The 23,071-nt window shown below is 47.8% G+C and overlaps 1 protein-coding gene across 1 annotated transcript in view; it reads right to left on the bottom strand.

Moving 5' to 3' along the window:
• The window catches only part of LOC137425667 (tectonic-3), an 85,394-nt gene that overhangs the window by 3,620 nt on the left and 58,703 nt on the right, over positions 1-23,071 (bottom strand). The window contains exons 9-12 of the mRNA XM_068114313.2: positions 20,987-21,109; positions 20,065-20,150; positions 12,383-12,520; positions 8,757-8,898 (exon numbers count right to left, since the gene is read on the bottom strand). Coding sequence (XP_067970414.2) covers positions 8,757-8,898; positions 12,383-12,520; positions 20,065-20,150; positions 20,987-21,109 — 489 coding nt within the window. The remainder of the gene's footprint in view (positions 1-8,756; positions 8,899-12,382; positions 12,521-20,064; positions 20,151-20,986; positions 21,110-23,071) is intronic.

Genomic DNA, 23,071 nt, shown 5'->3' with positions numbered 1-23,071 from the left:
TGTCGTTGTTTGTGTGTGTGTCGTTGTTTGTGTGTGTGTGTGTGTGTGTGTCGTTGTTTGTGTGTGTGTGTGTGTGTGTGTGTGTGTGTCGTTGTTTGTGTGTGTGTGTGTGTATGTGTGTGTGAGTGTGTGTCGTTGTTTGTGTATGTGTCAGTTTGTGTGTGTGTGTGTGTCGTTGTTTGTGTGTGTGTGTGTCGTTGTTTGTGTGTGTGTGTGTGTGTGTATGTGTGTGTGAGTGTGTGTCGTTGTTTGTGTGTGTGTCAGTTTGTGTGTGTGTGTGTGTGTGTGTGTCGTTGTGTGTGTGTGTGTGTGTGTCGTTGTTTGTGTGTGTGTGTGTCGTTGTTTGTGTGTGTGTCAGTTTGTGTGTGTGTGTGTGTCAGTTTGTGTGTGTGTGTCGTTTGTGAGTGTGTGTCATCATGTGTGTGTGTGTGTCGTTGTTTGTGTGTGTGTGTGTCGTTGTTTGTGTGTGTGTGTGTCGTTGTTTGTGTGTGTGTGTCGTTGCTTGTGTGTGTGTGTCAGTTTGTGTGTGTGTGTGTGTGCCGTTTGTGAGTGTGTGTCATTGTTTGTGTGTGTGTGTCGTTGTTTGTGTGTGTGTGTATCGTTCTTTGTGTGTGTGTGTGTGTGTGTGTGTGTCGTTGTTTGTGTGTGTGTGTGTGTGTCGTTGTTTGTGTGTGTGTGTGTCGTTGTTTGTGTGTGTGTGTGTCGTTGTTTGTGAGTGTGTGTCGTTGTTTGTGTGTGTGTGTCGTTGTTTGTGTGTGTGTGTCGTTGTTTGTGTGTGTGTGTGTCGTTTGTGTGTGTGTGTGTCGTTGTTTGTGTGTGTGTGTCGTTGTTTGTGTGTGTGTGTCGTTGTTTGTGTGTGTGTGTCGTTGTTTGTGTGTGTGTCGTTGTTTGTGTGTGTGTCGTTGTTTGTGTGTGTGTGTCGTTGTTTGTGAGTGTGTGTCGTTGTTTGTGTGTGTGTGTCGTTGTTTGTGAGTGTGTGTCGTTGTTTGTGTGTGTGTGTCCTTGTTTGTGTGTGTGTGTCCTTGTTTGTGTGTGTGTGTTTCGTTGTTTGTGTGTGTGTGTCGTTGTTTGTGTGTGTGTGTGTCCTTGTTTGTGTGTGTGTGTGTGTGCCATTGTTTGTTAACTCCATAAGGGGTTTGAGAAGGTGGAATGGAGCCCTCCCAGGTCTCAAAGTATCCATCCTCCATATGTGTGTGTCTCATTGTATGTGTGGTTGTGTGTGTCAGTGTATATGTGTGTGTGTGTATGTGTGTGTGTGTGTGTGTGTCAGTGAGTGTGTCTCTCAGTGTGTGTGTGTGTGTCTCAGTGTGTGTCTCAGTGTGTGTGTGTGTGTGTGTGTGTGTGTGTCTCAGTGTGTCTGTCAGTGCATGTGTAAAAATGAATACTGTGTGTGTGTGTGTGTGTGTGTGTGTGTGTGTGTGTGTGTGTGTGTGTGTCTCAGTGCATGTGTGTGTCTCTCAGTGCATGTGTGTGTCTCTCATTGTGTGTTTGTGTTTCTGTGCATGTGTGTGTCTTTTATAGTGCGTGCATGTTTGTGTGTGTGTGTGTCTTTCAGAAAGTGTGTGTGCGTGTCTCAGTGTGTGTGTGTGTGTGTGTCTCTGTGCATGTGTGTGTGTCTCTGTGCGCGTGTGTGTGTGTGTCTCTGTGTGTGTGTGTGTGTGTGTGTGTGTGTCTCAGTGTGTGTTTGTGTTTCTGTGCATGTGTGTGTTTTTCATAGTGTGTGTTTGTGTGTGTGTGCGTGTGTGTGTGTGTGTGTGTGTGTGTGTCTCTCAGTGCACGTGTGTGTCTCAGTGCGTGTGTGTGTCTCTCAGTGTGTGTTTGTGTCTCTGTGCATGTGTGTGTGTCTTTCAGAGTGTGTGTGTGTGTGTTTGTGTGAATGTGTGCGTGTGTCTCTCAGTATGTGTCTGTGTGTACGTGTGTGTGATCGATTGTGTTTGTGATTGAGTGTGTGTTTGTGCACACGCACATACTTGATTCCCTTTTCCATCTAGCACCCAACCCCTCGCCCCTCACATCCCCAGGTCCCCCACTCCCCTATTTATTTTGTTATTCCATTCCCTCTCTCCTTTGTTGTACATGCTTAGTCTCTCCACCCCTATTCGTCCATACCCCAAATTATTATAATCACCCCAGTAGTTTTCAGCCTGTCTGTGTATACATTGACCCACTGCTCCCCTTACCTGCAGTTGGTTGATTATAATCTGTCATGAGCTCCATATGGTTACCCTTCATATTTGGACAGGATTGGCACGATTGGCACGATTGGCAGGATTGGCACAATTTCCTTATCCTGAATTATATTTCCTTGTAGATTTTTGTCCATTGAAAAAAAAAGAAATACCCGACGATGTTAAGGTTATGGGTAAAACTGCAGGTGGAATATTTGGCTGTTGCATTAAATGAAGGAAAAAATGTTTCATCATGACGAGTGTTCACAAAGGAGCACACGGTCGCGGATTATCTGCCTCTTCGGTGCAAATGTGGGGGATGTCGGACTATTCCGTTTGGTGAAACCATGAGATGAATCTGTTTCTGGAAAAACCGTCTTTACCGGAAACCATTAGCATTAAAACACTGAAATAACGGGCTGCTGCACAAACGGACCTGGTGATGGGAGCCTCGTCGACTCTGGGAAAATGCTCAAACAACTTTATAATGGAGATTCACCGACACATCCCCAACAGTCCTCCTGACAGTTTGTGCACCGGGTCGCAATGCGATCATTACTTTCAACAGTGTCGTGTCACAAATCATCAAAATAATCTCTATCAATTATAGGATGGACATGATGAGCACCATGCAAAACCAACATCCTGAAAAGACAACTATCGGGGGACGCCTCTTCGTGGTGGTTGTACAAGTTGGGGACCAAATCCTCCTCGTTCTTCCCTGCTGCCCGGATTCGTCCCCATGGACCGGCCCTTTCCCTCTCTCTCTCTCTCTTTCTCTCTCTCTCTCTTTCTAACCCTGTCTTGGCCTTGACTGCGTGAAGGTGGAGGTACACCATCCTGGATGTGGTGGATCTATGGGTCGCTCCTGGGGCATCGATTGGTTGTCTCTGTCCCATGGGCTTATTTGAGAGAACTTTCCAGGACAATACAACAGCAACAATATCCTGAGAGGTGTTTTATTTCGTTTCCCACACTACAAACCCCCGCTCATTTCAGGGGCAGCCTGGGGGGGGGGGGGGGGGGGGGGAGGGTATGGGAGAGATGGGGCAAATATGTTTTGTGCTGTGACTGATCATTCGTTCATAACCCCCCCCCCCCCACCCCCCCTGTCTCTGCAGCAGGGGTCAGTGAACCACTTGCAATGTGCGACACGTGTCCAGGCGAATACCATGAGTCGTCTCCCCGCCTCCGCGCAGGGGGTTCGGTGGAGGGATATATTTTTTGTGGCCTTGACCTGACCCTGGGTACTCCCAATGTGTGTGCACATTTTGGTGGAGATCGGGCAAACCCTATTTTTGTCTATGATTTTCAGACGCACACATACAGATAGTTTCCCTGTTTAATACAACATAGTAGTGTGGCGGACACAAAAGCCCACTGGCGTGGTGACATCATTCCACGCACCAAGTGGGCAGTGGCCACGCCCGAGGGGTAGGCGTGGCCTCATGATATACACCGGGCGACCAGCCCAGAGCATTTCAGTGTTACAGTGTAGTCTTACAATAAAGACGTTTATATGTTACCGCTTGTCCGCTTCCTCCTTGCTCACAAGCAGCGCGCGTAACGCCGCGCTTTACTGGTGACCCTCGACGTTGGATCTGCCGTAGCGATCCTTCCGAACACGACGCCATTGCAATGGCCAACGACAAGGCAATGGCGATTAAACTTCCCGAATTTTGGGAGGCCCAGGCCGAAGTCTGGTTCGTTCAAGCCGAAGCCCAATTTCAGCTTCGGCGCCTCACCAACGACGACCTGCGCTACTGCCATGTCGTCGCCTCCCTCGGGCCCGGCACGGCCGCTCGAGTTGTGTCCGTCCTTCGCCACCCACCGGACGGCCACAAGTACGAGGCACTCAAGCGGCTACTCCTAGCCACGTTCGGCCTCACGGACGACGCACGGGCCGATCGCCTCCTGGATCTCCCCGAGCTCGGTGAGACGCGCCCGTCGGTCCGAATGGACCATATGCTGTCACTGTTGGGCGCCGAAGCCCCCAGTTCGCTATTCCGGGCGCTTTTCCGGCGCCAACTTCCAGCGCAGGTTCGCCTCGCGTTGGCCGGGACCGAGCTAACGGAACCCCGAGCATTGGCCGCCAAGGCGGACAGGTACTTCGCCGCTTCGGACACGCGGGCGAGCGTCGGCGTGGCCGTCACGGCCCTCGACGCTGATGTTCAGCAGCATGTTCCACAGCATCAGCTTCTACAGCGCGCTGATGTTCAGCAGCATGCTGATACGCACCTCGTGAACGCCGCCACGCCCCGCCCACCGCCACGGCGAAAACCGCCACCGCGGGGAAACCCGCCAACTCCACCGGCCGGGCGGAGCCAGCCGCGCTCCTCCAGCTCCACCACCTGGTGCTGGTTCCACGCCAAGTTCGGCCACGAAGCTCGGCGGTGTCATCCGCCGTGCTCCTTCAACGGGTCGGGAAACGCCCGGGCCGGCGCTCAAAAGTGGCGATGAGCGCCGGCCGTTCGAGCAACCTGCTGTTCATAACGGACACCTTCTCCGGGCGCCGTTACCTGTGCGACACGGGAGCGCAGGTGAGTGTCATTCCCGCTGGCACGTCAGACAAGCACGCCGCGGGTGGGGGCCCCGCGCTGCTTGCCGCGAACGGGACGCCCATCCATACGTACGGAAAACGCTGCCTCTCTCTGCGGTTTGGAGGGCAGGTTTTCCGATGGACATTCGTCACCGCCGACGTGCCCATGGCACTGCTTGGCGCGGACTTCCTGTGCGCTAATGGGCTCCTGGTCGACGTCAAGCGCAGACGGCTTGTCCAGGCCGAGACGTTCAGCTTGCTCGCTTGTGCGTTGCCCAGCTCAACGAGCGGCTTGCCAAGCGGCTTGCCGAACGATTCGGTTCCGGCCACGTTGGTCTGTACGCTTCCGGCAGCGGACGCATTCACCCGCCTCCTCGCCGGCTTCCCGGCCCTCACGCGGCCCACCTTCTCGGCGGGGGCCGTCAAGCACGGGGTGGCCCATCACATCCCCACCGTCGGGCCACCGGTCTACGCCCGGGCACGCCGCCTCGAGCCGACGAAGCTGGCGGTGGCAAAAGCGGCGTTCGCTACCCTGGAGCGACTCGGCATCGTTCGGCGCTCAGAGAGCGCTTGGGCGTCGCCGCTGCACATCGTGCCGAAGCCCGGCGGGGGATGGCGACCGTGCGGGGACTATCGCCGTCTCAATGACGCCACGACTCCCGACCGCTACCCCGTCCCCCACATTCAGGACTTTTCCGCCCGTTTGGCGGGCAGGTCCTTCTTCTCGAAGGTGGACCTCATACGCGGCTACCATCAGGTCCCCGTCAGGCCGGAGGACGTCCCGAATACGGCGGTCATCACGCCATTCGGACTCTTCGAGTTCCTGCGCATGCCCTTCGGTCTGAAGAATGCGGCTCAGGCGTTCCAGCGACTGATGGACAGCGTCCTGCGCGACTTGGATTTTGTCTACGTCTACCTGGACGACATCCTCGTCGCCAGCGCGTCCCGCGAAGAGCACCTACGCCACCTCCGCACGCTCTTCGAACGCCTGGGCCAGCATGGCCTGATTGTGAACCCCGCAAAGTGCCGGTTCGGCGCCGCCACAATCGATTTTCTGGGGCACCGTGTCACCAGGCACGGAGCCGTCCCCCTGCCGGCCAAGGTGGAGGCGGTGAAGGGGTTTCCGCGCCCCCGCACGATCAGAGGGCTGCAGGAGTTCCTGGGCATGGTGAACTTTTACCATCGGTTCCTGCCCCGTATCGCCCAGCTCCTGCGCCCCCTGCACGAAGCTCTCCGAGGTAAGCCGGGCAAAGGCGACGTTACCTGGACCGAGCAGATGGACATGGCGTTCACGGGCGCGAAGCTCGCCTTGGCTAACGCCACCATGCTCGCGCACCCGGCGCCCGATGCACCGATCGCCCTCACCACCGATGCCTCGGACTACGCGGTGGGCGCGGTGCACGAGCAATGGGTGCGTGGAGCTTGGCAACCGCTGGCGTTCTTTAGCCGGCAGCTTCGCCCGCCCAAACGCCGTTACAGTACCTTCGACCGCGAGTTGCTCGGACTTCACTTGGCGGTCAGGCACTTCCGCCATCTGCTCGAGGGCCGGGCGTTCACTGCCTTCGTCGACCACAAGCCGCTGATCTTCGCGATGGGCAAGGTCACCGAGCCGTGGTCGGCCCGGCAGCAGCGTCACCTCTCGGCCGTGTCCGAGTACACGACGGACATCCAGCACGTCGCGGGGAAGGACAACCCGGTGGCGGATTGCCTTTCCCGGGCCGTCGCCCACGCAGTCCACCTCGGCATCGACTATGCCCGGATGGCAGCGGACCAGGCCGCTGACCCCGACGTCCAGGCCTTGCGGACCGCCGTCACGGGCCTCCGCGTCACCGAGGTGCCGTTCGACGGCGCGGGCGTGGCCCTCTTGTGCGACGTCTCCCTCGGGCGTCCTCGCCCCATCGTGCCCGCGGGCTGGCAGCGCCAGGTGTTTGACGCCATCCACGGCCTGTCCCACCCGGGCGCGAGGGCCTCCCAAAGGCTGATCGCCGACAAGTTCGTCTGGCATGGCCTCCGGAAGGCCGTCCGCGGCTGGGCCAGGACGTGCCTCGCGTGCCAGCGCGCCAAGGTGCACCGGCACACCCAGGCCCCGTTGGCCCCGTTCACGGTGCCGGAACGCCGGTTTGACCACGTCCACGTGGACCTGGTGGTACCTCTGCCCCCCTCGCGGGGTTTCACCTACGTCCTCACCATGGTGGACCGCACCACCCGGTGGCCGGAGACCGTGCCCTTGGCGTCGACAATGGCGGCCGATGTCGCGCAGGCTTTCATCGCCACCTGGGTCGCCCGGTTCGGCGCCCCCTCAGACATCTCATCCGACCGCGGCCCCCAGTTCACCTCGGAGCTCTGGGGGGCGGTTGCGCAGGGGCTCGGGGTCCGGCTGCACCGAACCACGGCCTACCACCCCTAGGCTAACGGCCTGTGTGAGCGATTTCACCGCTCATTGAAGGCCGCGCTCCGGGCCACCCTCCGCGACGGCGGCTGGGTCGACAGGCTCCCCTGGGTCCTGCTGGGCTTCCGGACGGCGCCCAAGGAGGACCTGCGCGCATCCGCGGCGGAGTTGGTCTTCGGGCAACCGCTGCGGGTGCCGGGCGAGTTCCTCCCCGACTCCACAGCACCATGGTCCGCGGCACAGCAGCGCTCCGCTCTGCAAGAGACCGCCCAGAGGTTCGCCCCGGTGCCAACGGCATGCCACGGGCACCCACTGACGCACGTCGCCCCGGAGCTTCGCACGGCGGAGTACGTCTTCGTCCGCCACGATGCCCATCGGACACCACTGCGGCCCCCGTACGACGGGCCTTTCCACGTGCTGGAGACCGGAGCGAAGCACTTCACCCTGGACATCGGCGGTACTCCTGACCGCGTTTCGGTAGACCGCCTCAAGCCGGCCCACCTCGATGTGGACCATCCACCGCCAGTGGCCCGACCCCTACGTCGGGGCCGCCCTCCTGCGGGCGGACCCCCGGCACCGCCCAGCCCCGCCGCCACGCCGCCCCCCGGTCCTGCACCCATCCCAGGGGCAGCCAGGGGCATCCCACCTGGCATCCCTGCACCCCGGACGCCGCCGATCGCCAGGGGGCGCTTCGGCCGTGTCATTCGTCTGCCCCGCAAACTGGCCCTCCAGGTGCGCGGGAATTCTGGGGGGGCGCGTGTGGCGGACACAAAAGCCCACTGGCGTGGTGACATCATTCCATGCACCAAGTGGGCAGTGGCCACGCCCGAGGGGTAGGCGTGGCCTCATGATATACACCGGGCGACCAGCCCGGAGCATTTCAGTGTTACAGTGTAGTCTTACAATAAAGACGTTTATATGTTACCGCTTGTCCGCTTCCTCCTTGCTCACAAGCAGCGCGCGTAACGCCGCGCTTTAGTAGGATGTGCTGCACTGAATCCAGTATTAAGGCTTTTTCTCATGGTCGTTATGGAGTGCAAGGAGCTTTGTATAACACACACTTCGCAAATCGTTATGTGTTACACAAACTACTGTTTTTCATGATTTTTGCAGCAAAAGCGGAAGGACGGAATTGAAACATTTTTTCTCACTGATCAAGTAAAATACTCATCCTCATGTGCTGAAGTTTCATTGGACTATCCTTGTAGTGTATAAAATTGTACAACTGTGCTGAACTGACACCGAATTCTGCTGCCTGAGGCTGATGACATTCCATTGAAACAAAACTTTCTCATGAGATTCTTCTCAGGTTTGTCTCAGATCTCATGAGAAATCAGACATTTGTAAGAGACCCCAAAGGGAAATAATATGGACCTTTTTTATTCATTACACTTGAGGAGTGTTCCTTATGGGACTGTCTGCGTATTTTAAATTTAGTGGAGAGTAGAGGAAGTTAAATGGAAAGGGGATAAAGGATGGAAGGGAGTTTCGAGGGATGGGAAGAGTAGAGAGATAAGGGAAAGAAGTTTGGGAGAGATAGAAGTAAGGAGAGGTGAAATATGGGACATACAAGGACAAGGGAGATGGTGGAAGCTTTCAATCTATTGTGCAAATGCTATGAATGTATATTCGGTGTTACTGTAGTAAAGTTTTCATTTACCTGATTGATTGGGACTGGTAACCAGTCGTGCAGGTGTGAAGGAAGGGAATTTCCGAAGCGTGCGATTAGATTGGGAGGCTGGTTTCCAAAGAGAGCAAGGCACACCATCTGAAGGAGCAGTCGACAAGATGCTGGGGGAGACCTGGAAAGGCAAAACCCGAACGGTTCTTCCTTCATGTTGATGTTAAGATTAATTCAACATACCTGCCACTTACAAAACTAGAACAAGCGTTACGCCTAGGTCCCCCGTTGTTGAAGTGATGTGAGTTGACAAAGTGGAAGACGCAAGGCGGCCATCTTGGATTTTGACGTGGCGACCCAATTTTCAATAGCGTTCTCCCTTATGCGTAGATACACCCACACACCAGATTAGAAGTTAGAAGTTCATTTATTTTTCAAGATATTCCGCTCACAAGGTTCAGACATATATAATATTATGGTGGCGGCCATCTTGGATTTTGACGTGGCGACCCAATTTTCAATAGCGTGCTTCCATATGCCTAGTTGCACCCACACACCAAATTAGAATTCGGTCCTTCACTTACTTTTATAAAGATATTGCAGTGCACGTACGCACGCACGCACGGACACACGGACGCACACACGGACAGAGGGGAAAACCATAGTCCCCCTTTCGCTCCGCGGTGCGACGGCAGACAACAATGCGACTGTGTCACCAATATGCCTCCGCATAGTCCCACAACGGGCAGATGCCATCACTCTGCATATGTATGGGTAGTGGATCACGTTTGTGAAGTTTCGTGTTGATTGGATGAGGTTCGTTTTTCTATCCAAGATGGCTGCCAAACCACGTGACCTATGACATCATCATTTTCAAACTATATGTAACAGTGCTATTTGCATGGGGTGGCGTCAGCGGGGCCCGTCGGGTCCATGGACCACCCGTCGGGGACAAGCCAAATAATTCGTCGGGGAAGAAGTCATAATAAATAGTTAATTTTTGATTCATTGGATCGTGTTGTGGACACTTTCAAGACAAGATATCCTGATTGCCGGATCCAGCTTTAGTTTCATGATATTCTCAAAGAGAACAATTGTGAGAAATATTTGTGAACAAACCATGCATTGGATTGTGGAATAAAACTGCAATTGTATTGAAAAACTGAAGCATAACTTCTTTCAAATGGAACAGAAATCAAATAGATTTTTGGTTTAATGGTACAGCTTGTGTATTCTATTCTATTCTTCACCATTAGACGAGATAACAAATATTTTAAAAATAAACAACAAAAGTTATATTTCACTCTACATTTTGTAACCATTTCAAAAACATAAAAACCAAAACATTCAGAAACCTTTTTGTCTTTCTGTTGCTCTTGTAAATATGTTATGCCATAAATAATTCGTTCATAGTGAGTCGTTTGTTTTGCTGGTTTTCAATGAAGTTCATGTTCTGTTTGAACAAACCAACAGAAAAAAATGAAAGTCTTCACAGCTTGCTCAGGATTGAATTTGCTTTCTTTGCCAATAAAATTGATATCTATTCTGTTACCATGTCTCATCACCTTGTAAATGAAGTACAGACTTTAAATTTGTGTACGGTATGATTTTTTTTATCAGGAACATAAATTTATTAAAATATAATTGACCTTGTTCTGATTGAAGTTTTATGCTCATGTTTCTTATTTTCAACAATAAATATTCCTTGGTATTGTTTCATTAGATTTATTTGTGTTTTGATATCAAACTATTGAAAACGATTCAAACCAAAATAATTTGCTCATGTTACTGAACAACAAAAACATTACGAATTATTCTCTAAGCGGTATATATCTTGAAAGTGAATTTGGTTTACAATGCACATAATTGTCTGTTACGTATTGACTTAACTATCCACTGAAGTTCTATCTGCAACCTATGAGCAGAATTACTGCAGTGAAATATGGATGGAATTTATTTGAAGAAAGCTTATTTACTTCAGTCATAATGCCACGCGCACTAAATCATAATCGGCGTACCACCCGTCGGGGAGACTTGTACCACCTGTCGGGCAAAACCTGTAGCCACCATTGGCTATTTGATGATATTTGTAAAATTTCGCATCGATAGGGTGAGCGGTTTCATGGATATAATTATTTAATATTTTCCTTCAATCCAAAATGGCTGCCAAACCATGTGACCTATGATTTCATAAATTTAATATTTCAATACAAATGGGTCATAGATCATGTGCATGCAATTTCAGATTTTTAGGATAAGGCATTCCATTAAAACATTTTTGGCTGGTATACCACTTCACCTATGATGTCATCATTATCATGCTTTTGTTCCCCATCGGGAGTACTTGACAATGTAGCAAGTTTCAAATTTTTCCATTCAGCGGTTTAGGGTTTCAGCAGTTTTCCATAATTTTTATTATTTTCTTTTCATCCAAGATGGCTGCCATACCAAGTGACCTATGACGTCACAATTATCATAAAACATTCTGCATGGGTGTCACTCCTACCCTGAAAGTTTAGTCTCAATTGGACATGTGGTTGCTGAGAAAAACGAGGTTTAGCCTGTACGGACGGAAGGACGGACAGACAACCCAAAAACATAATGCCTCCTGCGACTTTGTCGGCGGAGGCAAAAAAATACGTCGTAGGAATGTCCATTGATTCCGCTGACTGTGAGTGTGAGCAGGTGATGTAAAGATTAGAGCATCTGCTCTGAGTCTGGGAGGTCCGCGGTTTGAACCCCAGCCGGGTCACGCCAAAGACTTTTTAAAAATGGTACGTGCTGCTTACTTGCTTGACACTCAGCATGTAAAAGGCTATCCAGGGTGTGGGGGTGCAGGGGGTGGGGGTGCAGAGGGTGGGGGTGCAGGGGGTGGGGGACAGGTGGGATCAGGTGGGATCACGGATGGACAACTCTAGGTTGGCAATCATTGCACATGCTTTGATTGGCTCGATCACCGAGCCCTCCTGGATTGGAGTTCCTTCCTTGTAAGGGAATGCATATATTCATTAGTTATTTATTTATTTATTTATCACGCACTTTGATTGAGGAGTTTGACTATGGTGGCCATATTGACAGGCTGCCAAAACACCATGCATACAGCCATGTGTCATTTATGACAAATGCTAGCATGTTTGGGATTTTTTTCTATGATGTGCCTTAACAGTCCCAAAACTTCAAAAAATAATTTTGTAAACCGAACTGATAAGTCTCATAAACATGGAGGCCACAAATTGTTGCTCATTTAGAAAAAACTTCACAACTTTGTGAACAAGGTAATCATGGAGGTGAGGTTTGTGGTGCTTTGTGTAACAGGAATTGGTGAAACAACCACACATAGGCAGGGATCCGTAATGTTGCAATCAAAGGAGCTTGTGTTCAAAATGTAATGACCTCTTCTTTAAGCTTCTGTATCATGCTAAGGAGAACATGGGTCATGTTGTGGCTCACCATAGTTCTGCAGGTAACATTTAAAACTTGCTAATGGAGACGAGGTGTAAGATTCTGCAGGCTTTTGTTAAAGGAAATAAAAATAAAAGAGAGTGTCATATGACCTGTTGTGTGCGCATTTAATCATTATGTAGGTCGTTCAATCAGGGGAGATACAGGAATAGGTAGACAATAAATAAAACCACCACACACCATTCACTCACCATCACACCTACCTGATCACACAACCACCTCTGGTATCTTCTTTAAAATTAACCGTCCGACGACTCGTTGCTGCCAGCTCGCAATTCCCAGGAGGTGGAGGAGCAGCGACCGAGAGACCAACAGGTGGTAAGAGCAGCGACACCGATCCGCTTTGAAGAGGCAACAACAACGTACGAGAAACTCAATCAGTTGAACCCAGGGAGGTAGAGCAGCCAGGTGGCTCACACGTCGCTGGTCTTGGTTTTCAGGAACCACATCAATTGGCATCCACATTTTTCAACATATCCAACATCGTTATAAAATTTTCAATCCTTGCAAATACAAAGATATTGTAAGCATGAGAATAAGAAAACATTGTCCTCACTCTTCTGTAAGTGTTTGCTGCATGAATTTATGTTCCTTTTTGGAGTTGTTAGAGTTAATAAATAAACATTTCAACTCATTAGCACAAGGTACTCTTTATACGTTGAAGGCGCCAGTCACGGACTATATAGTCCTCATCAAGGCCAGGCCTTAAATAAGAAAAGTGTTGGTTCCGGGCACCACTTTAACGCTCCGAAGTCTGAACGGTAGTACTACCCTGAGCCGTTGCTGTCTGCAACCTACTACCTTAAAAAAAAACTTATGGGAACAGACTTACAGGTGTAAAGGTAGAGTGTGCACTCTGAGTCTGGTGGTTCAAACCCTGTCCAAATCTTACCAAAGAGTTTAGAAATCGTACGACTTGCTTCCTTAATGCTTGATGTTCAGCATTTAAAAGGATAGCGCACGGAAAAACAATGCTGGGAAGGCAATGGCAAACCTCCCAGTATTATCCTTGCCAAGAAACTGCTTCGGCAGCACCAAAGCTCCGTAAAGAGTATGGTACACCAAATATGAAAAAATGAATGCCGGCAGACTGGAGGTCCGTTTAATGTTCATCCCAGGGACAGCTCACAATCTGATGAACGACCATGCCTGTGGAACACCAGAGAGCAGGGTCGACATTTGAACCCAGACTGGACCGTTTGGAGATGAGGGTGCAACCCTGTAGGCCATCATTTTCAAATGACTCCACAGCATATCCCACACACTCACCCTGTCTCTCCGAAAGGACCGTCTGGCCATTTACCCTCCCATCTACTTTATAAACAAAACACTTGAAGATGATGTTAAGTCACTCAAACGTTTGGGCCTCACCATCAGCCATGATCTTTCTTGGGTAGACTATATTTCCAAGATGGCCTCCAAATCCAGCCACCGACTGGGCATCCTTCATCATGCCAGGTCTTCCCTTGGCATCCTTCATCATGCCAGGTCTTCCCTTGGCATCCTTCATCATGCCAGGTCTTCCCTTGGCATCCTTCATCATGCGAGGTCCTCCCTTGGCATCCTTCGTCATGCCAGGTCTTCCCTTGGCATCCATCATCATGCCAGGTCTTCCCTTGGCCGGTCTGAACGTTTGACAACCTACGAGGCCCTCATTCGCAGTTTGACGAGTACTGCTCTCCCATTTTGGTTGGTGGGCCTGCCTCACACCTCGCCGTTCTCGGTGCCAAGGAAACCAAGGCCCTCAAAATCATTTGGATCTCCCGCGACGAAGCGAAGTGTCTCGGCTTGTTGGTTTCGCATCGCAGGCAAGTTGGCAGCCTCTCCGTGTTTTGCCGCCTCCTTTTTGGTCTTGCACACTCCGTCCTCTCTTGGCACTGTCTCTCCCAGGTTTCTGCAGGGCACATGGTCTGGCAGTAACCCTTTTATTGTTAAACTTCCAAAATCCAGGTTCACTGCTCACCTTCACTCATTTGTTCCTTTTTTTCTTTCAACTGTAGAACCAACTTCCCCAATGTGTTCAGTCCCATTTTCCCCTCCAGTGCTTCAAGACAGCCGTTCACCACTAACGCAGGCCGCCCCCCCCCCCATCCATACTCATGATCTATTCTACCCCAAATGACCCTATTCTTAAGCACTTCCCTTTTTGAGATTATTGTTATTCCCCCCTTCTCCTTCACCTCCTATTTTTTTTAGTCGCCGGTTGGTTTGTTCCTTTTCTGTTTCATTCTCTGTTTCCCCTTCCTCTTCTTGCTGTGTTTCATTCAGTTTGTGTGCAGCTTGTTCACCCCCTGTGTCCTTCTCCCACTCCTCTACCCTTTCTCACACTCTCCATGAATCTGCTGTTGGTGTTTTTTAGGCTTCTCATGTCTATAAATGTCTTGCACACAAACTTGTTGCCTTCACAGTCTCTCGTTGTCACACATGCAATGTACGAGGACGATAATATTACATTTTTGAAGGAGGCGAATTTGTTAAATTAGCACCTTAGATACCGTGTATATTTACCTTTTGAGCATCTTACCATAGTATTAAGTGCTTGTTTAGGCCAATAAGTCATTGTAAAATGTTACGTGAAAGATAGACAGTATGTTGTGCTTTCGAAATCGTTATGGGTAAGGTGGTTTGTCGCTTTGTTCTCCTCTGTGTGACCAGGTGGGGCGTCAGGTGTCTCCCACCAATAAAGAGGGAGGAAACTAAGTCTCCTCTCAGCAACTGTTTGTCATAAAGAGTGAAGATTGGTAGCAGCTTGGGGCAGAAATTTGTGATTGCTTGTGGTTGGTTTAAAGCCTGCTCCGTGATTGGAGGAGGCGGAAAGGGCTTAAGGCGAGGGAGGAGTAGAGGCAAGGATAGTGGGAGGACGAAGAAGAGGAAGACAGAGGTTGCTGTGCATTTTTCTCCAGCATGTTCTCGAGCCTACCGTCCTCTTGGCTACTGTGTCTTTTTCAGCCTGCTGTGTTCCTCAACCTGTCTGCCGTGTGTTCTTCTGCCATTTGAGCTTTAAGCTGGCGCCATCATTAGGCAAAAGCCCAGCATGGATGTGGAAGCCGGTGTGAGTGTGAACATTACATTCTGGTCATTCTGCTGCCCGCACAGTAAAGTATGTCAGTGACAGAGCGACAGGTTTTTGAAGCAACAATGCAATAATGTGAGCTATGGATACACATTTGTAGAAATATAATTGCATACTGACTGTCCTGAAAACGACAAACACTGAAAATGGTTTCAATGTCCAAACAGAAGCAAAGCCAACATCAAGGTAACTATAACACATTCAATGGAGTTGCTGACCCGCTCCATTATTTTCTTTTCGTGCAATACCGTCCCAGAGGGCACTAACCTATATTGTGTCAAATGGCCGCACCGCGAGCAAATATAGTCCTGTAATAATTTTCATTTTATTGTTTTTTTTTAGCTCAAAGTTGATCTCATCCAAGACAAATTCACAAGAACGCTCTGTACCGTGAAATGAGGTGAATAGGGACAGCAAGGTGAATAGGGACACAAAATGAAAAAAAGTTCGGAAACTTTTTTCGCTGAAAATTGATAACCATACTGATTTGTTGATATTTGGGTTGAAAGTGTTCTCTTGTTTTTTTAAAAAGCAACTTATAGTCCCTATTAACCCCATATATGGGTTAAATAGGAATAAATGGGATTTACGGGTGAATAGGGACAGTCACTAATACAAAAAAAGAATAATCAAGAAACAAGCCTGAGTTTCCAACTTATTGCTAAATTGATAGCTCAGATGGATGCACATAATATGCACCCATAATATAAACCATGGTGCCAATGAAAAAAATATGGGATAAAAAGTTTCTCCAAACTGTCCCTATTTCTTGATTATTATTTTTTGTATTAGTGACTGTCCCTATTCACCCGTAAAACGGGGTGAATAGGGACAGCCATAAAAATCCTATTTATTCCTATTTAACCCATATATGGGGTTAATAGGGACTATAATTTGCTTTTTTAAAAAACAAGAGAACACTTTCAACCCAAATATCAACAAATCAATATAGTCTAGTAGGAAGACTAGGTCCACCTGCACCCCCCGGAGATATACTTCTAATCAGTGTTTCTAGATTGGAAAAAATGTGTAGAAAATGACTAGCTATGGCCCCAAGCTGAAAAAATGTCCCACATACCATTTTTATGCAAATTACTGCTGCAAATTTTATGCAAAATTATGCAAATTTTATGCAAATTTTTGATGAGGAGTAGAGTTGAGGGGTCTTTGAGGGCTTCATCGAGGTGCTCTCGGTTGCAAGACTGGGTCATTCTGAGAAGCACAGCAGGGTCAGAGATCATGATGTTCTCCTCCTCAGTGAATCTCTCCATCAACAGCCTCTCCATTGCCTCACACACTGTTTTGAGGCAAAAGAGGGACTTTGCGTAGGCCTTTCCACTGAGAACACCTTTGAGAGATCCACTTGTTACTAGTTGTGCCTCAAAGAGAATCTCTGCATATCCAGAACCACGCATCTTGTGTCCAGTGAGCATCCCGATGTAGTTCATGGATGTGTGGAAGGGTCCAATCGTTACTACATGACTAGCAAATTCATTTGGCCAGCGCCAGATGATGGGAAGGGCTTTCATGCAGACACCCAGATCAAATGTATTCAGGACCCATCTCTGACCCACCTCAGCAGTTGCTGCCTCGGAACGCTTCAGTAGCTCACGAACAACTGCGTTGTCTGTGATCGGTCTGTGCCTGGTGCCTGCATGGCATGGCAATGGCCTGCAGCCTGTGCCTGGGCTAGGGGGTTTCACCTCTGCAACTGGTTCTCCCCCACCCAGCAAATCAACAGTCGACTACTGCACGCCTATCCACCAACCGATCACAGACAACGCAGTTGTTCGTGAGCTACTGAAGCGTTCCGAGGCAGCAACTGCTGAGGTGGGTCAGAGATGGGTCCTGAATACATTTGATCTGGGTGTCTGCATGAAAGCCCTTCCCATCATCTGGCGCTGGCCAAATGAATTTGCTAGTCATGTAGTAACGATTGGACCCTTCCACACATCCATGAACTACATCGGGATGCTCACTGGACACAAGATGCGTGGTTCTGGATATGCAGAGATTCTCTTTGAGGCACAACTAGTAACAAGTGGATCTCTCAAAGGTGTTCTCAGTGGAAAGGCCTACGCAAAGTCCCTCTTTTGCCTCAAAACAGTGTGTGAGGCAATGGAGAGGCTGTTGATGGAGAGATTCACTGAGGAGGAGAACATCATGATCTCTGACCCTGCTGTGCTTCTCAGAATGACCCAGTCTTGCAACCGAGAGCACCTCGATGAAGCCCTCAAAGACCCCTCAACTCTACTCCTCATCAAAAATTTGCATAAAATTTGCATAATTTTGCATAAAATTTGCAGCAGTAATTTGCATAAAAATGGTATGTGGGACATTTTTTCAGCTTGGGGCCATAGCTAGTCATTTTCTACACATTTTTTCCAATCTAGAAACACTGATTAGAAGTATATCTCCGGGGGGTGCAGGGGGACCTAGTCTTCCTACTAGACTAATATGGTTATCAATTTTCAGAGAAAAAAGTTTCCGAACTTTTTTTCAGTTTGTGTCCTGTGGAAGTGTAAATTTATGAAGCAAGTAATTTCTATGAGACACAAACCTGCTTTCCTAGTCTGCAAGTTTTTTTGTGGTTTCCATGCAAAATTTGGGATCTCATACAGTTGGCAAGTTATCTCCGACACTGACAAAATTCGTTCTGCATTCCATGTCATTTCATGCAGAATTTGGGATTTCCTACAGTTGGCAAGTTATCTCCAGCACTGACCAAAATCGTTGCTCGAGAAAAGTAAAAATTCTTAGTGGAGGCAATGGTGGACCACATATTGTCATGAATGACCGAGGGTAATATTATTACAAATAGGGTTTTTAGTAATAATGTAATGTTGGATCGAGTATGTCTTATTGAATTATATAAGCAAATTGGAGAAAAGATATTGTTTTCTTGGTAAATAATTAAATAATACAACTGATGCCACAATGTCTAACCAGGCTCTCTGAAGTAATTTCTGGTTTATCGAGGCTTGCTTACCAATGCGCTCGGCAAACAAGCTTTCATTGTGACTGTGAATAATTGACTCAGTACGAAGTCTAAGCTAAACATTGTATTGATAAGTGAATGCAAAGTACTTGGTAATTATTTTGCAGAGTCGAACAATGGGAGTGGATGAATCGCTCTTCACTGACCGTTGATAAGATGGGCTCAGCGCACTCTTTTTTTCTTTTTCACTTGTAGTTTATTTAATAAATAGTTTTATGGAATTGTCAGCGTTCTCAGTGGAATCTTTCAAAAGAACGATAATTAAACACTGAATCAAATAGCTTATTAGTATTTGATGAAGGTTAGTCTAAAAAATAAAAATCCTATAGAAAATCCATGTAGGCTAGCTCTCTCTGGCTCTCTGGTATGGGTTCATACCTCTTACTTATGAGGAAAAGATGAGTTTGCAGATTGGAAAAGGATGTGATTGTCATAGCTACTGAGTGACCTTTCATTAAATAAGGATTTTCTTATTTCTATGCCTGTTTGTATATTTTCTAAATATTAAATCATAAATGTCCCTGCAATGGCATTATAAAACGTTGCTGCAAAGTTATAATAACGTTAAACCTAACGTTATGATTTATAGGGTCTTGGCGCCGAGAAGTCTCAACCAGACACATTCTTCTCATTAAAGGATTTGTAAATGCAGATCTGCTCCCAGCGGGGGGCACTCCCATCCCAAGATTTCACTCGACCAATCACATTGTATCCCCCGATCCTTGCTCCCTCCCACCCAAACTTTGCCCAACCAATCCTATTGCTCTCCTCCCCTCTTTTCACTCCTCCCCCCTCCACTTGCTCCCTCCCACCCAAACTTTGCCCAACCAATCCTACTGCTCTCCTCCCTTCTCTTCGCACCTTCCCCCTCCACTTGCTCCTCCCACTTGAAAATGTATAAAAATCAGAATGGATGTCCAAATAGCCAGGATACTTCACTTGGCTGGTCGATTCTGTATGTTCATACTGTATGTTAACTGTATTCTATGCATGCTGGTGTTTGGTATGATATTTCTTTGTGCATCCCTACTATACCAGGATTTTCACTTAGGACTTTGATCTAGGATTTGCTGTAAATCGTCCTTGTGTGCTTTTGTGAATTGCAGTGTGCTCTTCTTGTTGATAAAGGTTATTGTTTCCTTGCTCTGTATTTCCTTGTGTGCTTTTGTGAATTGTAGCGTGCTCTCCTTGGTTTGATAAAGGTTATTGTTTCCTTGCTCTGTATTTCCTTGTGTGCTTTTGTGAATTGTAGCGTGCTCTCCTTGGTTTGATAAAGGTTATTGTTTCCTTGCTCTGTATTTCCTTGTGTGCTTTTGTGAATTGTAGCGTGCTCTCCTTGGTTTGATAAAGGTTATTGTTTCCTTGCTCTGTATTTCCTTGTGTGCTTTTGTGAATTGTAGCATGCTCTCCTTGGTTTGATAAGGGTTATTGTTTTCTTGCTGTGTATTTCTTTGAAGACAGAAAGTGTTGTCCTCCTCGGGAATTAAAATTTGTGACTCTCTTCTGACAAGTTTATGGACATTGAATTTTTGGTTCATCTATTACATACTACTGTAGGAAATTATCCCTAACAGTCCCTATTCACCTTGCTGCCCCTATTCACCTTGCTGTCCCTATTCACCCCATTTCACGGTACCAAATTTGGCGATTCTAGTTACCTTCATCCAGTTATTCTGCCGACAAACAGATAAACACAAAAACCCACAGACAGGATGAGCGCAATACTCCTGTGTTCGGCCTACTGTGTGAGCTAGTAACAAGGGATATGTAAGTGATGTGGAAATGTGCTGTGAATAATATTGCATAAAACATACTTGCGGCCTGAGTAAGCTCCGACAACAGGCTGGCCAATGATATAACCAGGATTTCCACTCAACCTCCGCTTCAGCTGTTGATCACCCTACACACAACACCACACTCTACAATGTTATTTCATAATCTTGGAAGTCCACATTTCTCATGCTCCTGCACCACTTGGTTTCTCCCCTTCAGATACTTGGTTTCTCCCCTTCAGATACTTGGTTTCTCCCCTTCAGATACTTGGTTTCTCCCCTTCAGATACTTGGTTTCTCCCCTTCAGATACTTGGTTTTTCCCCTTCAGATACTTGGTTTCTCCCATTCCGATACTTGGTTTCTCCCCTTCAGATACTTGGTTTTCCCCTTCAGATACTTGGTTTCTCCCCTTCAGATGCTTGGTTTCTCCCCTTCAGATACTTGGTTTCTCCCCTTCAGATACTTGGTTTCTTCCCTTCAGATACTTGGTTTCTCCCATTCAGATACTTGGTTTCTCCCATTCAGATACTTGGTTTCTCCCCTTCAGATACTTGGTTTCTCCCCTTCAGATACTTAGTTTCTCCCCTTCAGATACTTGGTTTCTCCCCTTCAGATACTTGGTTTCTCCCCTTCAGATACTTGGTTTCTCCCCTTCAGATACTTGGTTTCTCCCCTTCAGATACTTGGTTTCTCCCCTTCAGATACTTGGTTTCTCCCCTTCAGATGCTCAAAATAAGCTGATATCCTTCTAATCTGGAAACTGTTTGGGTTCCTTTTTAAAAACTGATAAATGAGGAGGTAGTGTTAGTTAAATGACACATAAGTGGGTTTCATTTTGCCAGATGATATCTGGAGCTGGAAAACGCTCTGTCCTCAATTACTCATATCATTATAAATTCCTCGGTTACACCTAGAGAAGTACAAGCCCAACCTGGCCCGATCAAGTGACGAGATGACGTTACCATAGAATATCTGACGGAGAAGTGTTGCCACAATGATGTCGCATTCAGGGGCACACTTCCAAGGACCGCTGAAACAGTAGCTCCCAGTACACCTTCTGATCCAACCATCAGATTATAGTGTAACTACAAACAGTGAGGGAAGATAGAGTGAAAAACAAGCATCACACTGTAATTGAGGAACGAATAATCTCACTAATAATTTAACACGACTCAAACAAAGCCAATGGAAATCTGACGCAACAAAGCCGGGCAGTGTATAATCAGCAGAAGTGTACAGGCCTGTGTTAGGCCCACCAGGAAACAAGATGGCGGCCATATCATTTCGTCTGGGTACTATAGTGGGTGGAGTCAAGCAACAGATGTGGGTGTGGTCCGGAAGCTGTCCAACCAATGGGTGCACATTTCAAAAATCAAACCAAACAACACAAAGCTCTTGTGGACCTGTGACCTAAAAATGAAGAATTTATAATCGGTGCGCAGAGTTTATTGGCAAGAATAGTAGGGTTGGTTACACAATCAGCTGATACCCATTGTAATACTTCTACACATGTCTGGGATCGGAGATTGTAATGTAGTCCTTGAATGAATATTCTTAGACGGTGGATTATCGGAGAATCACTTGTTGTGAAATACATTTTAATGTCTCTAACTATGCATGTTAACATTGTAATTCCATGATGATAAGATAACCGTATCCTGAGAAGAAGTATTATCATTTCATTCTAAGTTTTATTTTGGGATCTTTATCTCCACCACCGAAGGTGCAAGGATGGAGGTTATGTTTTCATCCCTGTTTGTCTGTCTGTCTGTCTGTTTGTCTGTGAACAGGATATCTCAAAAAGTTGTGGATCTTGGTGGACAGGGTGTGTGTGCGTCAAGGAAGAACTGATTCGATTTTGGTGAAGATCCAGATTCGGATCAGGGAATTTTAAAGTGATTCTTCACCATTGAGCGATCGGGCTAAATGAGCCGGGTAGATGACAAGAACAAGAGGATTATATTTTGGTTCAGGTTCGGATCCAGATCAGGCCTATCGATGGGATATAAAATGTAAATTGTTCAGTCTGGTGGAGGTATGTGCTCCACCGAGTGCTGTTCTCGCTTTCTTTGTCATCACCAATGAACTACAATGATCAAGGAACTGTGGTGTGTTGTTTTCTCAGTCCCTCCACCTGGGTCTCTTCCTGGCATACCACAGGTGTCTTCCCATCCACCACCTGAAGTTATACTTATACAGGAGTTAATTTGAGACGGGTTGGGAAAATGGTCCAAAAAGAATAATGTTCAGAACAATTAATTCGAAAAACTAGGTATACTGACACCTCTCGTTACACAAGTTGTACGATGATCCCTCTTGTCCACAATAAAACCGACCATGAGGTGTTTGGAGCTATTTTACCTGCCTATGGAGCCACTTCCAAATAATGCCGAGTCATCTCTGTACGAACACGCGACTCAAATCACCTATGAGTGGGATTCTCAGGTTAATATATCGTGCAGACAATAATTGTATTCACAACAAAGATTTATTTTCTTTCACATCACGTGAACTGATGGGTTTGTGGCCACTAGCCATTCAAAAGAAAACCTTTTTGCAACCACTAATATAACCACAACCTTACAGTGGTTATCATAATTTGATCTCTTACCTATCCTCTAAAAGGTGGCTTCTGAACAAAGAAAGGAAAGAAAAAGCATTTCCTCAACACCACATCTGGATTATGTTATGGGAAGAACAAACAAATCTACAGGCTCTGCTTTTCTGAGGTTTTCCCTGGAATCCAGTCCTGGAAGTTTGGTTTCTTTCACATCACATGAACGATGGTAATGATTGTTTGTCCCTTTAATCTACATAGCGAATGTATATTTGACCACTATTCGGTTATGAATTTGGTCCGCGGGTTGCATGCCACTGTGCTGCTGATCTGCAGTGACCCTGTAGGCGGGCGGGGGCGGTGTTTTGGGATTTGGCCGGGGTATCAGCACACAGTTTGCTACTCTTTTCAAAAGGCGCTGTGGGATCTTGAATATCCACCGGTGAATTCTAGCAAACAGGATAGCAAGCTGACTGAATGTGAAGTATGG

Source organism: Myxine glutinosa, chromosome 4 (genome assembly GCF_964187855.1).
Source record: "Myxine glutinosa chromosome 4, kmMyxGlut1.1, whole genome shotgun sequence".
Classification (NCBI taxonomy): domain Eukaryota; kingdom Metazoa; phylum Chordata; class Myxini; order Myxiniformes; family Myxinidae; genus Myxine; species Myxine glutinosa.
Note: the sequence above shows the minus strand (reverse complement) of the source record. Positions and strands in the feature narration are given on the sequence as shown.